The sequence below is a fragment of the Miniopterus natalensis genome, chromosome 19, assembly GCF_054644295.1.
Source record: "Miniopterus natalensis isolate mMinNat1 chromosome 19, mMinNat1.hap1, whole genome shotgun sequence".
Taxonomy (NCBI): domain Eukaryota; kingdom Metazoa; phylum Chordata; class Mammalia; order Chiroptera; family Miniopteridae; genus Miniopterus; species Miniopterus natalensis.
This window is the reverse complement of record NC_142099.1, coordinates 5,898,128-5,921,682: the sequence shown is the minus strand read 5'-3', so window position 1 is coordinate 5,921,682 and position 23,555 is coordinate 5,898,128. Positions and strand designations below refer to the sequence as shown.

The 23,555-nt window shown below is 41.3% G+C and overlaps 2 protein-coding genes across 6 annotated transcripts in view; one reads left to right on the top strand and one right to left on the bottom strand.

Moving 5' to 3' along the window:
- Positions 1–6,413, bottom strand: part of CEPT1 (choline/ethanolamine phosphotransferase 1) — a 28,771-nt gene extending 22,358 nt beyond the window's left edge. The window contains exon 1 of the mRNA XM_016223393.2: positions 6,306–6,413. The gene's annotated coding sequence lies outside the window, so the exon portion shown is untranslated. The remainder of the gene's footprint in view (positions 1–6,305) is intronic.
- Positions 6,414–6,483: 70 nt separating this feature from the next.
- Positions 6,484–23,070, top strand: DRAM2 (DNA damage regulated autophagy modulator 2). 5 transcript variants are annotated; one of them, XM_087827730.1, is made up of 10 exons: positions 6,484–6,573; positions 8,647–8,697; positions 12,370–12,454; positions 13,467–13,610; positions 16,515–16,582; positions 17,415–17,554; positions 19,266–19,443; positions 19,955–20,037; positions 20,945–21,037; positions 21,558–23,070. In XM_087827730.1, exons 4-10 carry the CDS (start codon positions 13,480–13,482, stop codon positions 21,663–21,665), a joined length of 801 nt encoding a protein of 266 aa, XP_087683856.1. In that variant the 5' UTR covers positions 6,484–6,573; positions 8,647–8,697; positions 12,370–12,454; positions 13,467–13,479; the 3' UTR covers positions 21,666–23,070. The 5 variants fall into 5 exon arrangements, with proteins under 5 accessions (XP_087683856.1, XP_016078896.1, XP_016078895.1 ...); XM_016223410.2 differs by lacking the exon at positions 6,484–6,573 and adding an exon at positions 7,492–7,684; XM_016223409.2 differs by lacking the exon at positions 6,484–6,573 and adding an exon at positions 7,492–7,684 and having other exon boundaries at positions 8,352–8,697.
- Positions 23,071–23,555: the final 485 nt, after the last annotated feature.

The following is a 23,555-nucleotide window of genomic DNA, read 5'->3' as shown; positions in this document are numbered from 1 at the left end:
AAGCCATAAAAGGATTTAAAAAAGGGAATATATATATATTTTAAAATTTATCTTTATTGTTTAAAGTATTACAAATGTCCCTTCTTCCCCCCCCCATTGATCCCCTCCACCCTGTACCCCTCCCCCAGGCCTTCAACCTACTATTGTCTGTGTCCATGGGTTATGCATATAGGTATATAAGTTCTTACGTTAATCTCTACCCACCCACCCCCCGCCTTCCCTCTGAGATTCGTCAGTCTGTTCCATGCCTCTATGTCTCTGGATCTAATTTGTTCACCGGTTTATTTTGTTCATTACATTCCACATATGAGTAAGATCATGTCTTTCTCTGACTGGCTTATTTTGCTTAGCATAATACTCTCCAGGTCCCACCATGCTTTCTCGAAGAGTAAGGGATCCTTGGTTTTTACAGCTGCATGGTGTTCCATTGTGTAAATGTCCGAGAAGATGCTTGATATAATTTCAATCTTCTTGAACTTGTAGAGACTTGTTTTGTGTCCTAACATGTGGTCTATCTTTGAGAATGTCCCATGTGCACTTGAGGAGAATGCCTATTCTGCAGCTTTGGAGTGGAATGTTCTGTAAATGTCAATTAAATGCATCTGATCTAGTGTGTCATTTAGAGTCACTGTTTCCTTGTTGATTTTAAAAAAAGGAATAATCTTAATAGAACTAAAAGGGTAGTGAGTGGCACTGAACCAAGAGGGTGTACGCCGACTTCTGGCTATATGAAATTCCCAGAAATGCTACACTATGGGAATACAGAGAGTGATACAGGGTCTAGGACATCTCAATGGATCTAGTATCAAAACATGCCCAGAACTTCTTGCCTCCGTTACCATAAGTAACAAATTCCAAAATTTCAATGTCACTAAATATTCAAAGTGATATCCAAAATCGCAATTAATCATGTAGCTCAATCATGTGCATGAAAAAGGGGCCACATACTAAACCTGTCAAGCACAGGGGAGGCCTGCATGGCAGGCCTTACAAACTCAAGACACCAAAAGTAACCACAGAGGATGATCTGAACATAAAAATTCCTAAGAGGATGGTCTGAACATAAAAATTCCCCACTAACAACGGCAGGTTATGGCAGGTAGTCACATCCTAGGCCTGGGGCTCCCCTGACAAAAGTCAATCTCTACTTTAAGTGAGCTTGTCTATTGTCCTTTTGCATCAAAGATAACACATCCTTCCAATGTCTCCTTTTCCAGACCCCTCAGGGCACACCCACTGCACCAGAGCACAGACCACAGCACCCCTCATTGTTATCTTGTTCCCCCAATACCATCTCTACGTGCTGTAAATGTTAACTATTAGCTATCCTGTACCCACCAAAGTAAAAGAACTACTGTGTCTCTATGTTTTACTCTCCATCCAATCTCGGGGATATCCCAGCTTTGCTTTCTCCCACCTCCCAAATTCACTACCAATGAATTTCATGTATCCCCCACCCTTACGTCTCCTCCTTTCATTCTAATGTATAAAATAAGCTGCAAAACTGCCATTCTCCGGAGCATTTTCTCAATCCATTGAGATTTTGCTTCCCAGCAACTGTTATCAGTTCAACTCAACTAAAGTTATAAAAGTTCTCTACAGGTTTGGACGTTTAAGTCAACATGTCACAAACGAATTGATTAAAACTGTTTTTAAGTAATATTTATTTATACAATGTCAAACTGGTTACAAGATCATTTTAGATCAATTGACAGACTGATAACCACCAAAATACTTAACTTTATATATAAGCCAGATTTTCTACAGTCAGACTTGATGCGTTTCCATAGTTGGTAAGCTATAACCAGCTGCTAAGCTCTTATGGAATCTCACTTAAAGTTGTAATAAAAAGTTTAGCCAACTTAATTTATATTTTATTATTATAGTATTCCTTTCCCCCATTTTTTTTAAAGGTAAAATATTGAGGGTACTGGCCTGCTTTGGGCACTAACAGCTACAAGCAACTGATCCTGATGGTTTTAAGTTTTAGCATTTGGCAGGACTGTATGATAAACTGATACTTTTCCTTCTGGGTGTTTCCCCCCCAGCTGACCTAGATTTTTTTTTTAACCCTCTATCTCTCTTTTGGAAAAATCTACATTATGACAAACCTTTCTAGGTCTAGCCACTGTATATAATTCACACACGGGGGGGGGGGGGGGGGGGGGGGGGGCAAAAAGTTTTTGAACATTTTAATCTGGCAAGACTGTCTCTGTGAAGCTGTCAGCAACAAGATTGCAAATACACATTCAGATACAAGTATCCTGACATTGCTTCTAACACATACAGATAGCCACAGAGGCTGCGGTCACTGCTACAGGCCCATCTCCAGTCTTCCTTCCTCCTATCACACCTGAAGTCCAGAGGCTACTGACATGAAAATCACCTGAGAAAAACAGGAGCTTCTGAATTTTAGCAAATGAAAAGCATGCATATTTCAAGAGAGCAGGACAGGGCAGGTGACTGCAACAGGGAGATCAGACTATATGGAGAGAAAGCGAAACAGGATGTGGGATGGAGATATGGAAAAGAGGTTCAAATATTACAAAAATAATTTTAGCCACTTAGGATTTTTATCTAAGCCCGGCCAGGATGAGAAGGAAATATCATTTTCTTGCCACACCAGAAGGAACTAAAAAAATAGTAGATTAAAATTATTGCTGCCTAGCCTGGAAACCTAGCAACCAGTCAAATCCATTCAGCCAGTATCTGAGTGCAGTAAACAAGACAGACATGGTCCCAGCTCCCACGTCCAATGGGAAAATGACTAAAGGCAGGTAAACAAGCAAATAACATCACATACTGTGATGGGTGCTATAATGAAGACAAAGAGTGGAGGCAGAAAATAGGTGAGGGTGCATATTTTAGATAAGGTGATCTAAGTCTGTGAAGAGGCAGAATTTATACCAAATTCAGAGGAAGAAAAGGAGCCAGGCATTCCAAGAGCAGCAGAAACCATCCACAAAAGGGAACAGGCCTGGAGGGAAGAAAAAGCTAGTCTTGTTCAGGTGCCTTTGAGATCAGCATGGCTGGGCAGTAGTAAACCAGATGGAAGAGTGTTACTGTGGTGATCATTTTTCAATATAAACACATATAAAATCAGTATGTTGTACACCTGAAACTAACATCATGTTAATATGTTATATACTTATGCTACATTTTAATACAGCATGTTATTAATATAATGCTATATGTTAATATCTCAACCACCCCAAAAGAAGAGTGGAATAAATTGAAGTTTGAAAAGCCAGACAATGCAGAGGTTCACAGTCCACAGCAAGGAGTTTCTATTCCGTTACGGAAAGCCATCAACAAGCTTATAAAGAAACCTGTAATTTTGTGGCACAGTCTACTTGTTAACTGAGGATGTGTTTTCATAAATCATAACAGTAAAAGTGAAGGTTTAAAGTAACGCCTGAAAAAAATAAACAAATAATAAATAAATAAAATAACCCCTGGAATTCAGTTCCCAATAATTCTCATCACAGTCCTACCTATAGCTATTGTAACCTTTCCACTAGTAATCACCGAAGTCCCCTCTTCTGTTATAACCTGGCTCCGGTTCAACAGTCCTTTCACAGCACTGGTCACATTCTAAACTTTTTCTGGTTGTTGTTTCTTATTGGTAGTGGTGGTGGTCTGTAAGCTCCATGAGTGAAGGGGCCATGCCTGCCTTAACATTCTTTTCCAAGAATCTCATAGCATACCTAACACGAAGTAGGTAATTAGTACTTATCTGTGGAACAATGAACAAATAAATATGATTCATCTAGTATTTAATGATCTCTTAGTTGTTCTAGACCCCGAGGAAACAGGATGATTGAAATATGCCATCCATGCCCAAACAGCTAAGTTACAACATGCTGTGAACAAACTGTTGTGGAAGTCCAGCAGAGGGGGGATACAGATGTTCTAACAAAAATTTTTCTTTGTGCAGGCATGTGTTCTCAGTGGTGAGAGCATCAGCCCACACACTGGAGGGTTGTGGGTTCGATAACCGGTCAAGGGTGCATACTTGAGTTGCAGGTTCCATCCTGCCCTGGGCTGGGGTGCATTCAAGGCAACCAATCAATGTGTCTCTCTCACATCAATGCTCATTCTCTCCCTCTCTCTCTTTCTCCCTCCCCCTCCTCCCCTTCCACTCTCTCTAAAAATCAATGGAAAAAATCCTCAGGTGAGGATCAACAACAACAAAAGTCCAATAAAGGTACAAAAACATCATCGGAGATATTTAATGAATACCTTCACTAAAATTACACACAGTCTGTGGACCTTAAATCTATGATGCAAAACATCTGTACTTATAGCAGCTGAGGATAATTGCATGCAGCCGACAGTGTTCCTGTGTTCAGCACTGGGGGGGACACCTGACACGTATCGCCCTAAAAAAGGAATCTCCACTGCTCAGCAGAGCTTAAGGTGAGCTTACACAATCTCCAGCCTGCAGCGGAGAGTCCAGAACTCCCAGCTCCCACGCCTAACTGTGCCAAGTTCTGAGCTGCACTGATTGAGCTGAATGTTTACAATCCTCTCACAGGTACCGGTGACTACACAGCTCTTTCCAACCTTTATGGCAATAAAGGAAAATACTACTGGCCAACAGTATTTGGGAGGCAGAGCAACTTATAAAAAGTAAAAAAAAAAAAGAAGAAGACTAGAAAACCAATAGGATCACAGATTCCGTTCAGCATTATTTAACAAGAGATACACAAAACAAGCTTGCAAAAACAATAGCCTTTTCAGCAGACTTGGAAGCAGAAACAGTACTGTGTGATACAATTTAGATCTACTGTTTTGCTGAAGTGAAATCTTGCATTCCTTAAAACTAGGAAACAACTTTCTCCAGGGGCGGGGGTTGGGGGGGGGGAAGCAAAAGCCTAGCATTTTGTAGATTATTTTCCTAGTCTCTTAAAGAAGACAGCACAGCATGACCCCCAAAAAGAACATCAGCAGCACTTTTATTTAAGACAACTTAAAGAGCAGTCACTGCTGCCTAGAAAACAAGTGGACAATGCGATAGTATGTAATTGGGGTTATAAAAACAGTTCAGAGTTACATATCAGACACACAATAGTGTTTATAATGTAAAGGGTAAGAGAGACTGGGTGTGGGATAGGAAGGAGAATAAATTCATGAAGCCAGAGTTGTAAATATTCAGTAATAATCTATTAACTGGACAACAAAGATGCCCCTGTCCCAGCAGGTCAACACAAGAGGCGGATTTATCTAACTCAGTTCTGAAAGGGAAGGACTGAAAGGACACGTTGCACAACTCGACTGATTTTTCTTAGCACGGAACAAAAAATAGGCAGCAAAATGCTTTCAGAACCCCAATCTCTGGAATTTCACGGCAACGCCGGTGGGTCTACAGCAGTAAGGCTGCAAATGCCCTCACCACGGTCTGCCTGGGGGCCTCAGTCGATTCCAGACACACACTGAACACATTCCTCCTAGCTCTAGAGCAGGGGCTGAGTATTTTATTTTTTATTTTTTTTATTCGCATACAAGGTAAGACGCTAATATGTGCTGAAAGATAACTACGAATCGGCCTACTACCGTAATACCGATTCATTAATGAACTGAGACACTTCACGCCAAATTACATATTCGATCCCGATGACGCAAAAGGGCAAGAACGACAGAGAAACGCCAAGCACCGGACCGGGGAAAAGTTCAACGCGGCTAAATAAACGTAAAGGTCCCGTCCGCCCCGCGTTCCCGGGAGCGCCGGCGGCGCCCCGCAACCCTCCCGCCCGGAACCCGGCTCCCTCACCCCAGCCGGCGGCCTCGGGCAGCTCCACAGGCTCTGAGGCAAGCTGCTGCCCGAGAGGCGCGGCCCACCCGCGGACACCCGCGTCCCCTCCCGGGGGCACGGCGACCCGGCCCAGGACGCGACCCGCTCCGGCGTGGACCCCACACGCAAGGCCGGTCCCGCGCGGGCAGCGCCCCCCGCCCGCGGGCCTCCCAGCCCCTCCCACCCCGACGCCCCCAGCGGCCCCCGGCTCCCGCGCTGGCCCCTCGCGGTCTCAACCTCCCCACCCGGGCCCGGGGGGCAGCGGCCCCTCGCCCAGCCCACAGCCCCCAGCGCGAGGCCACCCCGCGGGAGGAGGGACGGCGCCCGCCTCGCGCGAGTCCACACACAGCTCCATTCCCACGCCCCACCCCGGGACACGTAGCCCTCAGCCCACCCCCGTGGCGAGTCGTGTCCTCCCCCCCGACACGCCGTTCACACGCCGCCCGTCTCCCCGGCACCGAGCCCCGCAGCCTCACCCAGACCTCCACAAGCACACCCCCAGCGTCCGTACCTCCGACTCCAGCCGACTGAGTGACTCCGATGGGCGGCAGCGCGTTCACGACACTTTCGCGTTTGCCGTAAAGGAACGCGGGGTCGGAACGCGCGGCGGCGCGGGCGCGGGCGCGCTCCCGGAGGCGGTGAGGGAGCGCGCCCCCGGGCCGGGCCTCGCTGCTCGGGCGCGCGCCCCGGTGTCCGCCCCGTCTCAGTCCAGCCCTCGTCTCAGTCCAGCCCTCAGGCTCCAGACCCTGCGGTCAGCCCTGGCGGCTCACCCGAGCGAGGTAGGCCGGGAGGGGCGGGAGGGGCGGCCCGGCCGCTCACCGGGCGTGTGTCGGAGGGGCGGGCGGGCCGGCGGAGCGGGCGCGCCCCGGAGCCCCCCACCCTCGTGGCTGGCGGGCGAGCCGGGGGCCAGCTCGCGGGGCCTCCAGACCAGCACCGTGTGAGGCCGGAGAGGGACCGGCTGGTGGCCGCGGGCGCGCTCCGGGGTTCCCGGGGGTCCGGGTGCGTGCAGGATGGGCTCAGGTCTCCGCCCCTCACCTTTGTGTCCCCGTCCCGGTTCGGGTCCCCGGCCTGTCCCCCTCCCCCGTCCCCGCGGCCCCCTCCGGGCCAAGCCCCGCCTCCCGCATCTTTCCCGGCCCCAGGCGGAGCGGAGCCTGGTCCGCGTCCAAGCGTTTCGCGCCTCCGGAAGGAGGCAGCGGACCAAACAGGCAGTTCCCTGGTTTTGTTTGTTTTAAGCGGTTTCCGAGAAGCTTTCCAGTTCCCGGAAAACGGAGGCTGAGGACGCGTCCCAGGCGCCTCTCCCGGGCCCAGAGCCTTGGGCGGGGAGGCGGGGCGCGGGGGAGGTTTGAAATTGAGACCCGCGGCGCCCGCGCGTGTTTACGCGAAGCTCGAGGCTGCTACGCGCAGTTCCATCGCGGGGCCGTGGGGCGAGGCCTTTGTATCCGCGATAGAGCTTTGCTTTGAGATGCATGTGAAAAACACAGAAATGATTTTTTCCAGCTCTCCCAAATGCAGTGCTGTAATTTGCAATGCATCGATTCTCCCCCAATTACCTGTAATATATGATCCAACTTATTTTAAAAGTTGCTTAATTTTCTAGACTCTTTAGGATTTAACCACTACAAGAATGTTTCATTTGTCACAAGGCCAAGTTAGAGTTTAGAAAAATATCTATTTTCTGTTATGCTTTGGGCCTGTTATGCTTAGGGCTTTCTCTCTTCACTTGGAATATCCAGAATGTTCTTTCTTATCGTTTCTTAGCAGTCACTACCACGTACAGGAGACGGCATAAGGAATTCAGCTTATTACCAGTGGCATTTAAATATTTGTGAAATTTAAAAATTGTAACTGCAGTTCTGATTCATGGGTTGTCAAAGAAAGCAGAGGACATAGGTGAGAGATACAAGAACATTTTCTTAAACACTTGTGCCACGTGAAGGTTATTCTGGCATATTTTGGAGGATTTTTTAAAGATTTCTTAAATTATGAACCATTAAAATTCTTATTTTGCTTGGTTGGTAGTTGTCAGGCATGCTTCCAGCTTTCCAGTGTGAAAGTATAAGGGCAATACTCGTCTTCCTCACCTAATGGGTGCACTTAAATTTCTGTTGTCATTAGCAGACTGGGCAACCATTTCAATCCCTGCTTCTCTAAATTGTCAATCGAATCAACTAGAACCCTCAAAACCTAAGGAGAGACGAAGTCAAGATAACTCACACATACAAAGAATCAAGTGTTGTTATCCCCCATCCCTGTGGCTAGTTATGGTTGTACAAAATTCATGTCAGCTGTCGTTATTATATTTCTTTTTAGTCGGCTCAATTCTAAGGAACAACCCTTTGAGATGGCTGCTTTACAAATCAGAATACTGGAACTCAGAAAGGCTGAGTAACTTGCCTGAAATCATAGAGCTGGAGTATGATAAAGCTAGGATTTGCACTTAGATAAATCTGATCTCACAGCTGCGTTCTTTCCATTGCATCACAAAGAATAGTTAGTGCTTTGTCTTGCTTAATGATAAGCTGTCAGTCTTTCCTCATTTTTGTCTTTCCTTCTACAGGGGGAAACTCAGTGTTTTTGTCTTTTCTTTCATCCTTTTTGAGGTCAGTGAAAGGTGTCTACTATGAGAAAGGATCGGAGAATTGATATCCTGGAATTAAAATATTTCATTCTACATGGCACAGCATCATTATGAAACACACAAGTATAAACTCTATAGGGAAAGTAACCTATTAATAATGCTATAGCAAAGTGTTCTGCCCATGGACAGTATTGGTGCATTGACTTGAAATTGTACGTGTTTAAAAGCATGCTGGTTGAAACAATCTCTGATTTTCTTTGTATGTGGCTTTCAGGATCTACAAAAGGGGCAGGTTGGGCAGATTTGAAGACTGATACTAAAACAGGTAATTCATCTTTTACATTCTAAAGGGGGAACAAATGTTTATTGACCACCTATGACAATATATTATTTATATCACCTATTTGCATATATTATCTCACTTAGTTCTTCAATAAACTTCTATGCAAGTATTATTTTAGAACATTTAACACTTAGTACTAAAAGTTACCATTTATTATGTCAGCAATGTGTTAAGTTCTTTACTTGTGCTTTGTCAGTGCAGTCCCAGCAATAACTGTTTAGCATAGTCCAATAGAACTTTTCCATGAGAATGGAAATGTGCTATATTTTCACTATCCATTCTGTGGTAACCACGACAGTACTTGAGTACTTGAAATGTGATTAGTACGACTGAGGAAGTGAAATTTGAAATTTTATTTTAGTCAATTGAAATTTTAATTTAAATAGCCACCTGTGGCTAGTAACTACTGTATTAGATAATGCAGCCCTTGCCAATAATATTAAGCCCATTTTTCAGAGGAAAAACTGATTCAGATAAGATAAGGAAGCTTGTCCAAGTTCATACAATTTTATAAAAAAGTTTTTGAGCAGAAGAATGTTATAGGAATGTTCATTTACAGTGCACATAGGATGGATGGAGGGGAAGGAAAACAGTTACACTGAGAGAATTGAGACTGACTTGAGGGGTTACAGTGGGAACTGGGAGGAAGAATGGTTGCAAATGACGAGGTAGAATTGCCATCACTTAGTGATGGCATGTGAGGGCTTTGGAAGAGAGAACCTAAGGTTACTTCGAGGTCTTAGAATCTGTATAACCTGGGGAAATGATAATACTGTTTACTGAAACAGAAAATTTATGAACCTTTTTGGAGTTTAAGAGGAGTTGGTTTGGGCTGTTTGATCATTCATAAAATATTTATTGAGCAAGGCCCTCTGCTGTGCTGAGGTAAAGAAGTGGAGTCCCCATTAAGGATTTTATCCACTTTAGACACCCTCCTACATTTTCACCCTGTGGAAGATAATGAGCTGCAGAGATGAGCAAATCCAGTGTTCCCTGGGGCAGGGCTGCTTATTTCCAGATGCAAAGGGATTAGGGAAGGTGTTGTGGGTGGAAAATGGTATTTGAGCTTGATTTTGAAGATCAGGAAGGATTTAGACATGCAAAAGGATTAAATGAGGAGGAGGTAATGCTTCTAGCAATGGGGTGGACAAAATGTTTTGAAAATCCCTTTATCCAAAATGCCTTAATGCTGAATAAATTATATTAGCCTTTTAAATGCGTAGCAGATCTTGTAGGAAAGAAAGGGAGACCCCCAGGGCTAAAAAGACAGAGCACTGAGACCAGAGTAGTAAACCAGCAGTGTGTCTTCTTTGGGGGCATTTGACTGGTAGCAGAAATGAAGCACAACTGGGGAGAGGTGATAGGCTGCCCCTGCTCCCTAGCCTAAGTAGATAAAATCATCTCCCTTTGACCTCCCAGGTGTACAACTGCTGGAGGCACTATTCACATGGTAGTTTGTGTAAATAGTACCTGTGTTTCAGGGGATGACTTTTTCATAAAAAGTAAAGTGTAAATATTTCTGCTTGAAATTGTACATCTCATGGCGTTGGACGAGCCCCTTCCCCCAAATTTAGCCAGAACCCTCAAAAATCTATATAAAATCATGGAAGATGGGCTAGGAAAAGTACCTCCTTCGTGGCACAGGGAGATCACAAAGAAGTGTGTTCATTTTCACCATAGCTCCAGGTGGGGGAATAAAGGTACCATCTCAGAACAGCAACTGTTAACGGAGAACAGCATCAGGTGTTAGACGTCGGTCCTTGAGTTGGGCTAAGAAAAGCATTCAGAGCCAAGCAGCTCAAATACAAGCGAAAGTTTAGAAAGTCACAGGGGTAGAAGAAGTGAGCCAGCAAGGCTGCATGGACCAGAAAACAAGTTATGGAGGCGAAAAGAAAGGCCCTTGGAGCTTAGGAGAAAGAGAAGCAAAGAAAACATAACTAGGAGAACGGCCCAGGTGTGCTTCAAAGAGAGAGAAAGCGCAAGCCTGCTGACCCTTCCTCTTATGGGCTTTTATCTGGAGGTCTGGGGAGGATCTCAATAGAATATTCATCAGCTTTCCAGGTATGACTCCTCAGCGTCCCAGTCTCCACTGATCGGTTGGCCCCAGAGCAGGGGAACTTTAGTCATCATAGCTTGTCCTGGTGTCCTCCATGGCCATGGAATTGCCCCACCTGGCCTTTCTGCTTTTCTGGGCCTGGAGCTGATACACAACTGAGACCTAGATGTTATCTCCCAAAACTGTGGTTAGTGGACCTGAGGCTTTGTTGCTAAGATTATTTGATGTGGGTCAGAACCTCATTGTCCTGAGGACTCAAGGCCTAAAGGAGTGGTCCTGCAAGGGCTTGTGTGGGAGTCTATGAGGCTTTCCTCCTGCCTCCTTGTTCTTCCTCTAAGGGGGTCTACCACAGGATTAGTGACATGGCAGGGAAGGATCTGAACCATGGCCTATGATATGGAAGGCCAAGGAATCTAAAATGCATGACCAGTAATGGGTTAGGAGAGGAAAGGTCACCCTGAGGGTGAGGTCCCACCCTACCATACTTGTCCTCCCAGTTCTGCCCGTTGCTAGGCACCTGGGGCTTTTTACCCTGGTGAGCTTCTGTACCTGGCTTATCTGTCCTGCTCTGCTCATGTCTAACTGCTTACTCTGTCAAAACTACAGGATCTGCCTTTACCCAGATTCAAGGTTGAAATTGACATATCTACATGAGCTAAAAAACTCGGAAGCCAAGAAATTACAGTTGGCCCCAGTTGGTAACATGTCAGCATACCTAGCAAAAATAAATACGGACCCTTAATCTCATCCTTTTAGGGTACTCCCAATTGAACTCATCATAAAAAACCTTAAAACTCATGTGCAAGGGTTGGCAGAACCAACACATGGTACTAGACTAAGGATTTTATATTAGAATTATCAGGAGCAATTCAAATAACACTTAAAGAGTTGAAAGGAAAAAAATTAAAGATTTTAGAAGTATTTTAGTTCATCATTTATAGAAATTGAAAATTATTGTCCCAGAAACTTATGCTGGGGAAAGAAAGCACTATAGGAATTTAGTGAGGAATTGTCATAATTAACTGACTAGATGAAGAAAATTGATGGAATGTCAAGGACTGACAAGGGGAAAGGACAGAAGGAGGAGATGATAATTCGGACAGGAAATGACTCAAGTCTATAATGGTGGCATTAGGGACAAAGGAAAAGAAACTTGCTTGTCGAGATTTAAATATACATATTTAGCAATAAGTCAGATGATCAGAGTAAATGCCAAGACAAGTCAAAAGTGACTGAGATTTTTTTTATTTGGAAAGTCAGTCTGAGATGATGAAGCTGAACACATGAAGAGTGGGTAGACATAAGAGTTGTAAGTTTTTTACAAAGTTCATGGGAAATGGTAAATTTCAGTCCATTAAACTATGAGAAGATACTCCTCCAAATAAAATTACTTTCACATGCATATGAGTAATTTCTTATAATTTGAAAGTATTTCTGTATTTTCAAACATTAAATGCAGGAAGAGACAGTTATGTTTTCTAATTCACATCAGCTCATTACTGCCTACCGACGTCCTCAGTCTGGCAGGTAGGGGAGAAAGTGGTGATGTGTGGCCTTTGTGTATTTAAGTTCTCTCTTTTTTCTCCCCTTTCGGGTAGGAGCTGGAAATACAATGGTGAACAGAACAGTTGGTTCCTGCTCTCATAGAACTTAAAGTTTGGTGTGGAAGATAAAATCAAACAAGCAAGTAACAAATACGTGTTGTGAGTGTCCTGGTGGGAAGTAGAGGGTGCTGTTGGGAAGAGAGCAGGGACACTCAGCTGAAGAAGGGCTGAGGCTTAAAGATGTGTAGGAGGTAACTGGTGGAAGTGGGGAGAGGGGGATAGCACTGTAGTTTACTCCCCCAGACAGTATGGTGTGCATGAAGGTCCCAAGGGGCACAAGAGAGGACGGCACATTTGAAGATCTGAAGAAGCTTGCTTTGGCCTTATAGCATAGTGATTGGTGTTAGACTGGAAACGCCGGAGTCTGAATCCTGTCTCTACCTCCCTGTGACCTTGGGCAATTCTCTTAACCTCTGTAATTCTGTCTTGAGGAGTAAATGAGATCACATATTGAAAGTGCTTTGTAACATTACTGACACAGAGTAAACACTGTGTTTGCTTTTGAACTGAGAGCAGACAGAGTGGCCAGAGAGGAGTATGAAAAGTAAGCAGAGATCAGACAGTGCAAGGACCTTATAGGCCGTGTTAAGGAAGAAAGAGTTTATGAGGGCATAGGGGAGCACTGAAGGATTCTTTGTGGAAAAAGGTGGTCAGATTGGCCTTGTAGAAGTAGAAGGATCACTGGGTTTTGGGTGGAGTCTAGACTGGTTGTGGTCCAGACGCAAGGAAGACTGTTTAGAAGCTAATAACAAGCTGGCCAAGAAATGATGGTGGTTGAGGTAGGATAGTGGCAGTGAAGATGGAGGGAAGAGGTAGATACTAAGGAAAGTTAGAAGGTGAAATAAACAGTCCTTGGTACTTGATTTTGTGTGGAAGGATGGGAGAGAGAATGATTCTGGATCTGACAAGTGGGATCTCGGTTTCATTTACTGAGAAGTCGAAGGAGAGCAGGTATTGGTAGGTGGCGTGGGGATTTGGTTTCAGAAGTGGAGCAGCTCAGGGTGCTAAGTCCAAGGTTGGGGAGTGGACGGCTGAAGAATAGATGAAACTCTTGTGAATAACCTTGGCCGATGTGTCTTTTCCTACTTCAGAAGACTGTTTGAGATGTGGTGGTTCCAGCAAGGCCTCAGTTTCCTTCCTTCGGCCCTTGTCATTTGGACGGCATCCGCTTTCATATTTTCATACATCACTGCCATTACTCTCCACCATGTGGACCCTGCTTTGCCTTATATCAGGTTAGTGGGATGTGTTCTACAGGAGTGCGTTTATGTCTCACCCATATTTGAACATTGAAGCCAAGATGTAACGTTAGCATTTTAAATTCAATTTTTGTGTTTGGCAGTACAAAGATGAGAGGAACATAATAAGGGAGTTGTACCTGGTTCTTTACCTGATGGAGAAATGTGGAGACAGGGCTAAGACTCGGTTGGGGAATTGTTTAGTGAATTGTGACATATCAGTGCCTTGTCTTCCAAATAAGTATGCAAAGTCATCTTGGGAGATAGAATTGGAGTTACTCTCCCCTTCAGATTAAAAATTTTACAGTCAACAATAATAATATTGAAAGATAATATTAATGACAAACATTTCCTTTTCTACTTGCTGTGTACAAGGTAATACTGTAAACATTCTTCAGGTCTTAAATAATTGAGTCCTTATAGCCACCCTTTAAGGTAGGAGCTACACCCTCCACCTGAGGGAATGAGGTCCAGAAAGGTTATTTGTCCAATGGGACACGACACAGTAAGTGATGGAACCAAGATTCTGTTTCACTGGGCATTCTGACTGTAGAGGCCATGCTCTTACTGCTTATAACATGTTGCCTAGATCTTTCTGACACATTAAGTACCAAAATTTATCGCTAATATTTTTGAAATTTCAAAATTCCTAATGATAAAGTATAGGTACTCAATTTCATGTATGTCTATACCCTTTTTTCCAATTATAAAGGCAATATGTGCTTATTCTAACACATTTTAAATAATACTAGAGTGACTATAAAAACAAAAAGTTGACCTCCCTCTTCTAACCTCCCCTTAGTCCTTGCCTCCACACACGTGATGAATGGTTGGGTGGATTGCCTTCCAGAGTTCGGCCTGTTTGGGTGTTGCTGGAGTTGTTTCATTTATGAATTTGTTTACCTTCTGAAAAAGTAACCTTCAAAAGGATGGTAAACTAAAAGGCTAAAAGTGTTTTTTATAAATGGTATGACACAAGGATTATCAACAAACTGGGTGCACTTGGAGTAGATTTACAAATCTGAAGATATTTTTCTGTTTAAGGTTCCAATTCTAGGGATAATTTGATAGCTCATCACCGATATTATTCTGCTAGAGGCACATGTAGCATAAGGAGCCAGTTCACTCTTTAGTAACTCGAAGAGAAGACACATGGAGAAGATTTATGTGTGTCCTTCAGCGTTTTTATTTCCACTTCGAGAACGTGTCTGCTTTCATTTTAAAGAGCTTTAAATAATCTAGAGGCCATTTGAGTTCTTTTCGAGTTTCAGTTCTCTGAAGGTACTGCATGTGATTTTCTGACCGATAGTCCCCTAGACACTTCCTTTCCTGTCCCTGTCCTTCTGTCTTTTTTTTCTTTCTGCTACTGAACTTAGTACTATTACCCTAGGATCTTTCCCCAACATTATAATATATTCAAACTCAGTGGTACTTATTTTGACTTCTCTTAAGCTCATTTCCTTACATGATCAGACTTTTTTTTATGGTGTGTAATCAAAATAGTGTGCTGGCCACTGGGTTGAAGGGCTGTGCTCACGAGGTAGTGGGTGTGGCTATTTTCATTTGGAGCCCAGTGTGTCATTGTGCTCCATTGCCAGCCAACTTGGAAATGCAGGCTTTTGTTTACTCTTGTGGTGATCCAAAACAAGAGCATCGTTTGGAATTCAAGTATTAAAATCGTGGGGTTTTTCTGATTATAAGAATAATATGTATACATTATTCTTGAAAACTTGAAAGGTAGAAGGAACAACAGCAACAAAAAAACATGATCCCCACTCCCTGAACGTGATCAAAGAGCAACAGCATCTGTTGTGTCTGAAGATACATGTTCGAGTAAGAAGGAGTAGGCCTTCCAACATAGTTGACACTTTACTTTTTGTAAACGTAATCCAGATGTTCACCAAGTTGTCCTGATGCCTTACCAGAAAGGACTTGCCATCCCTTTTTATTCTCATTACATTGTCTTAGTTGAGCTCCTTATTGTCTCTTTCCTACAGTGCTTTAATTTGAGGTCAAAAACATTGTCTCTTTAATCTTTACAGTAGTTTGAGGGAAGGGAAAGGAAGCAACATTTACTGGGTCTCTGGTGTGCCTGCTACTCTGATATTTCACATACATTACCACAGTTTCAGTTCCTCATGGCCATCCGATGAGGCCGGGAAGAAGTTAATAGCTCCATTTTGCATAGTCTTAGGGAGATAAAGGAACACACCCAAGGCCACAGTTAGTAAATAATGGGCTGTTCATCTGGATCTGTGTACACAAGACTGCCCTGAAAGACGGGCATTGCAATGCATTGTAGCCCGCTTTAACAGAAGTCTGGACAGAATGCTATGTATCAACATTGAGAGGACTGATCAAGGCCACAGAGAGGTGGGGGCTCAAAACTAGGGCTTTGTCTCCTTTACTTACTACCATATTCCTGTCCCTAAAATGCTGTCTGGCACAGGGTAGGTGCTTGATAAATAGCTTTTGATTAATCAGTAAATGAGTAGATGTTAATTGAGTTATAGGCAGAGTCAAGAGCAGATAACCAGACAGAGTTGTGAAAAGATCTGTGATGTTTAGAGAATATTCAGGAGAGACAGATAAACGTATCTGCCTGACTGTCATAAGTCAGGAACACATCATTAATGTGCTTTTTTTTTTTTTTTTTTATCAATTTACATTAATTTCTAGTATGTGAAAAAATCTTAAGTGATATGAAAAAAGTGAACTAGGCAAACATTGTGAGCCTAGATTGCTGTGTTCCATTATGCGATTGTAAGAGTTGAACCTACGGATTTATAAAAAGATAAAGGACTTGAAGTAACTCCTGGTATTTCTTATCCCTTAGAAGAGATATCATGTGAATCTAGTGTCAGGAATCCACACACTGTATCATCTTCTGTTTTCTTTCAGTGACACTGGTACAGTTGCTCCAGAAAAGTGCTTGTTTGGGGTCATGTTAAATTTCAGCGCAGTTTTATGTAAGTAATGAGAATGGTCTTAACGATCAAAATGAATCGCTGCTTTTCCCCTTTCTTCTTTAGACAATACTTTGTTAGTTGTTTTACTTTTTAGTTACTACACTTGAGGGAATGCTATCACTAGATTATCAGTCATAAATGTGTTCCTTTTAAAAGAAAAGCAACTTCTAGAAGTGCGGAATTACGGAACTAAATCTTTAAAAACATTTTAGGGCTGTTTGACTCCTCATTCAAATGCAAGTTGTGAAGTATAACTGAGTTTTCCTTGAGGCCTCAAATGGGTCTCTTAAGCAGCCAGTAGAAGACAGCTGTCAGCACACCAACATGACTAATCCCAGCTAACCTCATTCAGGGTAAATAGTTCAGAAGTTTGAGAATAGCAGGGGACTGTGTTGTGATTTTTCAATGATATTCTAATGCCAGAGCAGTGGAGTTCTGCTACAGTATTTTATGTTCCCATTAATTACTTTTTAAACCAAGTTTTTATTAATGGTTCACTAATTATTGTTTTTTCCACCAAGGTGATTATTTGCATTCTTCCATAGAGTCAAAAATTAAAGTCAAATAAATGACTCAGTGTGCAGAAGTTCAAGTTATGACTAAAGTTTTCAAACACACATGTACAGAAGCATAGCTCTGCCACATTTTCTGTTCTATTGTGTTCTCTGGCAGTATTTCTGCAACGGAAGGTAGATTTGACCCTTCTTATTATTTGACTAATAAGAAAAAAGGGAAAAATCTCTGTTTCTGGATAGCGGTGACCTTTGCAAACTATTGGCAACTTTATTTCTTGTTATTTATTTTGTTGTTTCTTGGATTCTGTCTCTCCCAGGCGTTGCTACCATTTATGTTCGTTATAAGCAAGTTCATGCTCTGAATCCTGAAGGGAAATACGTCACCAGGTTAAACAAGGCTGGCCTCGTACTTGGATTGCTGAGTTGTTTAGGACTTTCTTTTGTGGCCAACTTCCAGGTTTGTGTTTTAACCCAACACAGATATTTTCCTGAGGTACCTGAATATGTATGTGACCAGGAGCAGCTGAAACATTCACTTACATGCTGTTATTGTGTCTTTGCCTTAACAAAGACACAATGAGGCTGAGATAAGGCCGAGAGGCTGATGGCAGCCTGTCGCACAGTACCTTTGAGCTAATTAAGCAGTTTGGCAGCTTCTCAGATTCTCTCCTGACTATCTTTTCATGCAGCTTTGGACCCATAGAACCTTGAGCAGGGGGACAGCCTCATTCTGCATCATTCCTCTTCTAAGGCCCCCATTGTACATACACTGGCCTCTTTTTGTTCCTTAAGTGAGACCAGTTTACTTAACTCCAGTTTATGTTGTCTCTTCTGTTGGACACACCACACCCCCAAGTCTGATTAGATTTAGGCACCTTTCAGATCTCAGTACAGGCTGGCCTTCCTCAGGGAAGTCTTTTCTCTTGAGAGACTTGCTCTTATATATTTCAGGTTTTCTTTGTGTTCTCCAAACCTCTGGAAATTAATTCTTAAGACTCATTCATAGTCTAATTTGATATCTGTGTTTTTAAAATTTTATTTCAAAGAATTTTAGTTAATACATTTCTCCACTAATTACAAGCACAGTGGCTTGTGCACCTTGTATATTCAGCAGCTAAGCAGTGCTTAGCCAGACGTGCTCTCATTAAATACAGTAGCCAACTTCCTGAGGGAGGCTGGAGCGGCCAGGCAGAATAGATTTAAAATTCTCCTGCTGTTACTGTAGTCACCTGCATTTAAAGAGAGAGACCTAATTGCAATATGGCATTCGAAAAATCTGAGTTAAAAATACAAATTTAATTTCTTTGGAAAAAAATATGTGTAATAATAACGAGCAAAATATGTAGTAAGTGCACTTAGTGCCACTTAGAGGAATTTTTATCTTCTAGGGAATTTATCCTCAAGGAAACTTGGAAGGGATAAGTAGGCAGAAATCTATGTTAATTTCCTAGAGCTATCATAACAGAACATCACACACCAATTGTATATACCTCTGTTCTAATTAGAAAAATATAGCAATGAATGCCCTCCATTCTTTGTTTTTGCTCTTTAATTCACAGGATTTTGTTGATAGGACTGTGTACTGACCACAGTGGGCATTGATCAGGCTGCATCTGAATTTAGCTTAATCAATATATGTGACGATATATAAGAGGAAAAACGTACCCATTTTCCTGTTCTTAGCCTTAAAATAAATAATTTCATTTTTGCCTATATTTTTCCAGCTTTTAGCCATATGTATAGATAAATCCACATCATCATGAACTAAGAAAATATTACCATTTTGTATTACATTTTATGGATGCTGAATATTCTTTTTTTCCTTTGTTATACAAAGTGGTAATGACAATAAACTTTTCTCTCTCCCTAGTGCTCTTAACTTATTGCCAGTTTTGCAGTAACTTGCACCTAAATAAACATATTAAATAGATAATTACTATCATATTTTTAGTAGTGGCCTATGATATAATTTGAATTACTACAATCCACAGGTTTATGCTGAACACTATGAAAGAAAATGACCTCAGGAAGTAATTTGTAGAATCTGCAGAGGTTTTCCTCTCAGGGAATGATCTGTTCAAATCTCTCTGGCTTGTGCTTTTAGATACTGTGTTGGCAATGTGTGTTGAAGTTCTCTTATTTTCTTATTTCTTCTTTCTGCCTCTCAGAAAACAGCCTTTTTTACTGTACATGTATGTGGAGCTGTGCTCACCTTTGGTATGGGCTCATTGTATATGTTTGTTCAGACTGCCCTTTCCTACCAAATGCAGCCCAAAATTCATGGCAAACAAATCTTCTGGATCAGACTACTGCTGGTCATCTGGTGTGGAGTAAGCGCATTTAGCAGTATCCTTTGCTCTGAATCGTGGCTACACTTGGAAGGGACTTAAATAACAAAATGTGAGTGAACACTGTTGCCATATTGTAAGCAGTCCTTGTGTGTACAGTGAGATTCTTGGGTTAGTAACCCTAAATTCAAGGATCTGAAACATGAAATTCAGATTTTACATAGGACCTCAGTAACTGAGCTAGGAACAAAGATAATGTTTAGCCCAGTCATGCTCACTTCAAAGATGCTATGGGTGAGTCAATGCCTTCCCTGAGAGCAGAAGCTGGTGATAGAAGTGCTGAACTACTGAGCACAGGGGCATTGACCATGCGAACCATTTCATAGTGATCCTCTGGGCACACTGAAAAATTTCCTGCTGTGCAACATGAAGTCTTTAAGAACATGAGTTTGGACCTTGGAAACAAACGTGAGTAATCTTCTTGGACCTTTAAAGCAATTTTTGTTTTGAATCTAGTTGAAACTTGCAGCTCCTTTCTGAGAATCTTCCTTGACTGGCATTTCTCATAGTGCTGACTTGCTCGTCACTCCTGTATAGTGGCAGTTTTGGCTCAGATGTGGTACAGAAACTCCACTGGAACCCCCAGGACAAAGTAAGAACTTAGAGTCTAAGAAACTTAGTTTTCTATTAAAGGTGACTACTTGATGTAGTTTTCATTTCATCACTAACTGAAACATTTCCGTAGAATGGTCAGTTACATATTAGGATTATTTTCTATATGTGATGGAATTTATATAGAATAATCCGTATTCCTGTCACCTGTGGTCTGTGGACATTTTCGAGACATGAAGGGAATTGTGATGGCAAAGAGTTTTTTCAGATCTTCAAGATAAGGATATAGTATACAATATATGCAATTGAGACCTTTTATCATTAGAATATTTGTTTTCTGAATTGAAAAAAATGTCTTTTCCCACCTTTTGTTACCTGGAAATATATTATTATGGACTCTGCCTTTGGATTCCAATATAGTGGGTATCTGAATAGAGATAGTATCTTTGATCCTGAGGAAAAAAAGAGGAGGGACATATACTACATACATAATAAAATGAGTTTATCTGTTGTCACACACCGCTGAGTGGCATAAGAATCAGTCCTAAGAGGACATGTTTGTGGAAATGAATAAATGAAATAATTTACCACATTCTCTGAAGTATAATCCATATATTACTTAATGCTTTAAAAATAATACTAAGTTTATCATGAGCATTGTTTACTTAATAGTTTTGTTTTTTTGTAATTTTTTTTTTTAATGAATCTGTGGCTTTGGAAAAAGTAACTTCTTGATTGTTGAGTAGAAGTTTCCTGTCTTATGGAACTTTTGTGTACTGTAGATAAAACTGTGATAGCTAGATCACTTAGGAGGACTTTCCTAATGTCTGCATTTAATGCTCAAGATATGTTAAAATTAGGGTATATATTAAATTTTTATTTGAGATAAATTATAGACTATTTGCATGAAATTTCACAGAATTACTTTTTTTTCGTTGTCACTCAAGGGCTATGTGCTTCATTTGATCACTACTGCATCAGAATGGTCTATGTCATGTTCCTTCTTTGGTTTTTTCCTGACTTATATCCGTGATTTTCAGGTAAGAGCACAGGATTAGGTTTATACTGTCAAACTTCCTGCAGGTGGAATACGAGAACTTTCTAAAGGCAAGTTTCCAACCTTTCCAAAATTAACTTCATAAGCCATGAAGCCAGAAGAGAAGCTTTTCACACAAATTGTCTCTGCATTTGCAGATAGTGTATTACTAGCAAGATTTGGCTCTGAAAAATAGGGATGTAAAACAATCACGTTTGTAGAGATTCTTTTACAGAATTTTCATAACTCTGCTTACATGTACTTTGGCCATCCTGAGCATTTGCTTTTACTGATTCTTCATAGAAATGAAAGAAAAATGAAGGTCCAAATAGAGAAGCTTGGTTTTCCCAGCTCTATTAGTACTAAGGATGGTGTCTTTGGCAGTTCAACAGCTGTCTCATTCTTGTTACTCATTAGAATTGATTTATATTCCTAATCCCAAAAGATTTTCCTCTGAACTAATTGAAGATGTCATCTGTCATTAAGGAGCAAACTTCTGTATATAATTTTCTTTTCTGTTCCAGAAAATTTCTTTACGGGTGGAAGTCAATTTACAAGGATTAACACTCTATGACACTGCTCCTTGTCCTGTTAACAATGAGCGAGCACATCTACTTTCCAGAGATTTATGATAAAAGGATAAAACATTTCTGTGATGATTATGATTCTCAGGGATTGGGAAAACGTTCATAAGTTACTTCTGTTCTGAAATTTTCCACCAATTAATCAAGATTGCCAGTGACATTGATGGGTCCTGATAACCAAGAGACATGAAGTAAGCCATTTTATAATTAATTTAAAGGATATCTTCAAGAGGATCATGTAAAACCATTTATGCCTATACTTTTTTTTAATCCCAGGAAATAAAACCAAAGGACTATAGCACTGTAGATTTTTTTTCCTACTTTAAGTGAAGTACCAGAAGTGCACCGAGCCGTCTGCAAGGCCCAGCCTTTCATGTTTGAGAGATTATTGTAAAGCATGTTTTCTTTGGAGCACTTTTATGTGATACATTTTCCAGGACACCCAAGTAATCAGCAATGCTCAGCAGCTCCTTTAAAATTGTGTTTTGCAGTAATAGTTTTACCATATTTATACATTTCTTACAGTCTTTGTACAACTCTTTTCTGGAATCCACTTAGGAAGGGAAGCAGCCCTGGATTCATGTGAGCACCGTCTTTGCTTAAGCTTTGCACAGGAGATTTTGATTCCTGCCACAAGGCCAGATATTATGCTAACTGGTCTGTCACTCATGGTTGCAGTAATTTCATGAAGCTTAGTCTCTGCTGTGAGATTTTAATAAAAAAATGAAAGGAGTAGCTATAATTAAATTTACTCCAGTCATGTTTTACATAAAATGAAGGTTAGTGTTCATTCACAAGGCTGAGAAGTTTGTGAACAACAGCAGATATCATTAATAAAAGTTACCTTAAACTGTAGTCCAGAGTTTTTTAGATTTTCCTTTATAGTAAATTATAATTACTTGTAAAAGTAGCCTTGAACAGGCAAATGTTGAGCCTTTTTATTGGGATGTGATTTTTGTAGAACTCAAATTCTAAAGGACAAAATTAGCAGTTGGAAAAAACTAGGTACAAAATAATTGTGATACATCTCTCTGGTCATGCAAGTGATTGGATAGCTTGTACCTGAATTCCTATCTATGCAGATAAAGAATGGTTTATAGATCCCAGATAAAATTCAAAAGAAGAAAATGCTCATCTGGAAGGTGCCCCTTAACAAACTGGTTTGCAAAAGAATCCTTGAAGATTAACAAGCTTTATCTTTTTAGAAGAAATGGTTCTACAGCCAGAATAAAAGATGGTGAGAACAAGTTAAAGCCTAAGAGAAAGCAATTTAAGGGAAGATGGTTATATGGTGGAACCAGAGAGCTTGATCATGAATACATTGCTAGAATAGGGCTATATAATGTTTCTGAAGACTTCTGGACTGACAAGATGGAATAAAGTACTCTATATCAAGCAGCAGTGAACATGTGAGACATTTCAATAAACACTGATTGACATGACTAGAAAAAAATGTGGGTCCAAAGTATAAAAAATTGTTATGTCTCTTCAAATCATAATGTGACCACACCTGGGAAACAGCATCCAGTACTGATTGCTCTATATCAAAGAAACTAATTCAATTATGAAGACCACAGTATGGTGGAGAAATTGATAGAATCAAAGTTCATAAAGTTATGAATTATGTGTGGACACAATAGCACAGGGAAGAATGTGGACTTGTATATCCATACTAGAATATCAGGTTTAGAGATATTCACTAACACATTAAAGAAATTATTTTAAAATAAAAATACTACTTTGATAGTGTTTTCATTTATTTAACTTTTACCCTTAGAAATAACAGAGGTTCAAATATTGATAAGTTCGAAAAAGGATTATAATTAGAAATTGTGAATATGTGTATCCCTTACTTTATGGCTGAAGTAATGGAAGATAACCATATATGCCCTGGAAATATACCTCAATTGCACTTTCAGATACAGGAGATTGGATGAA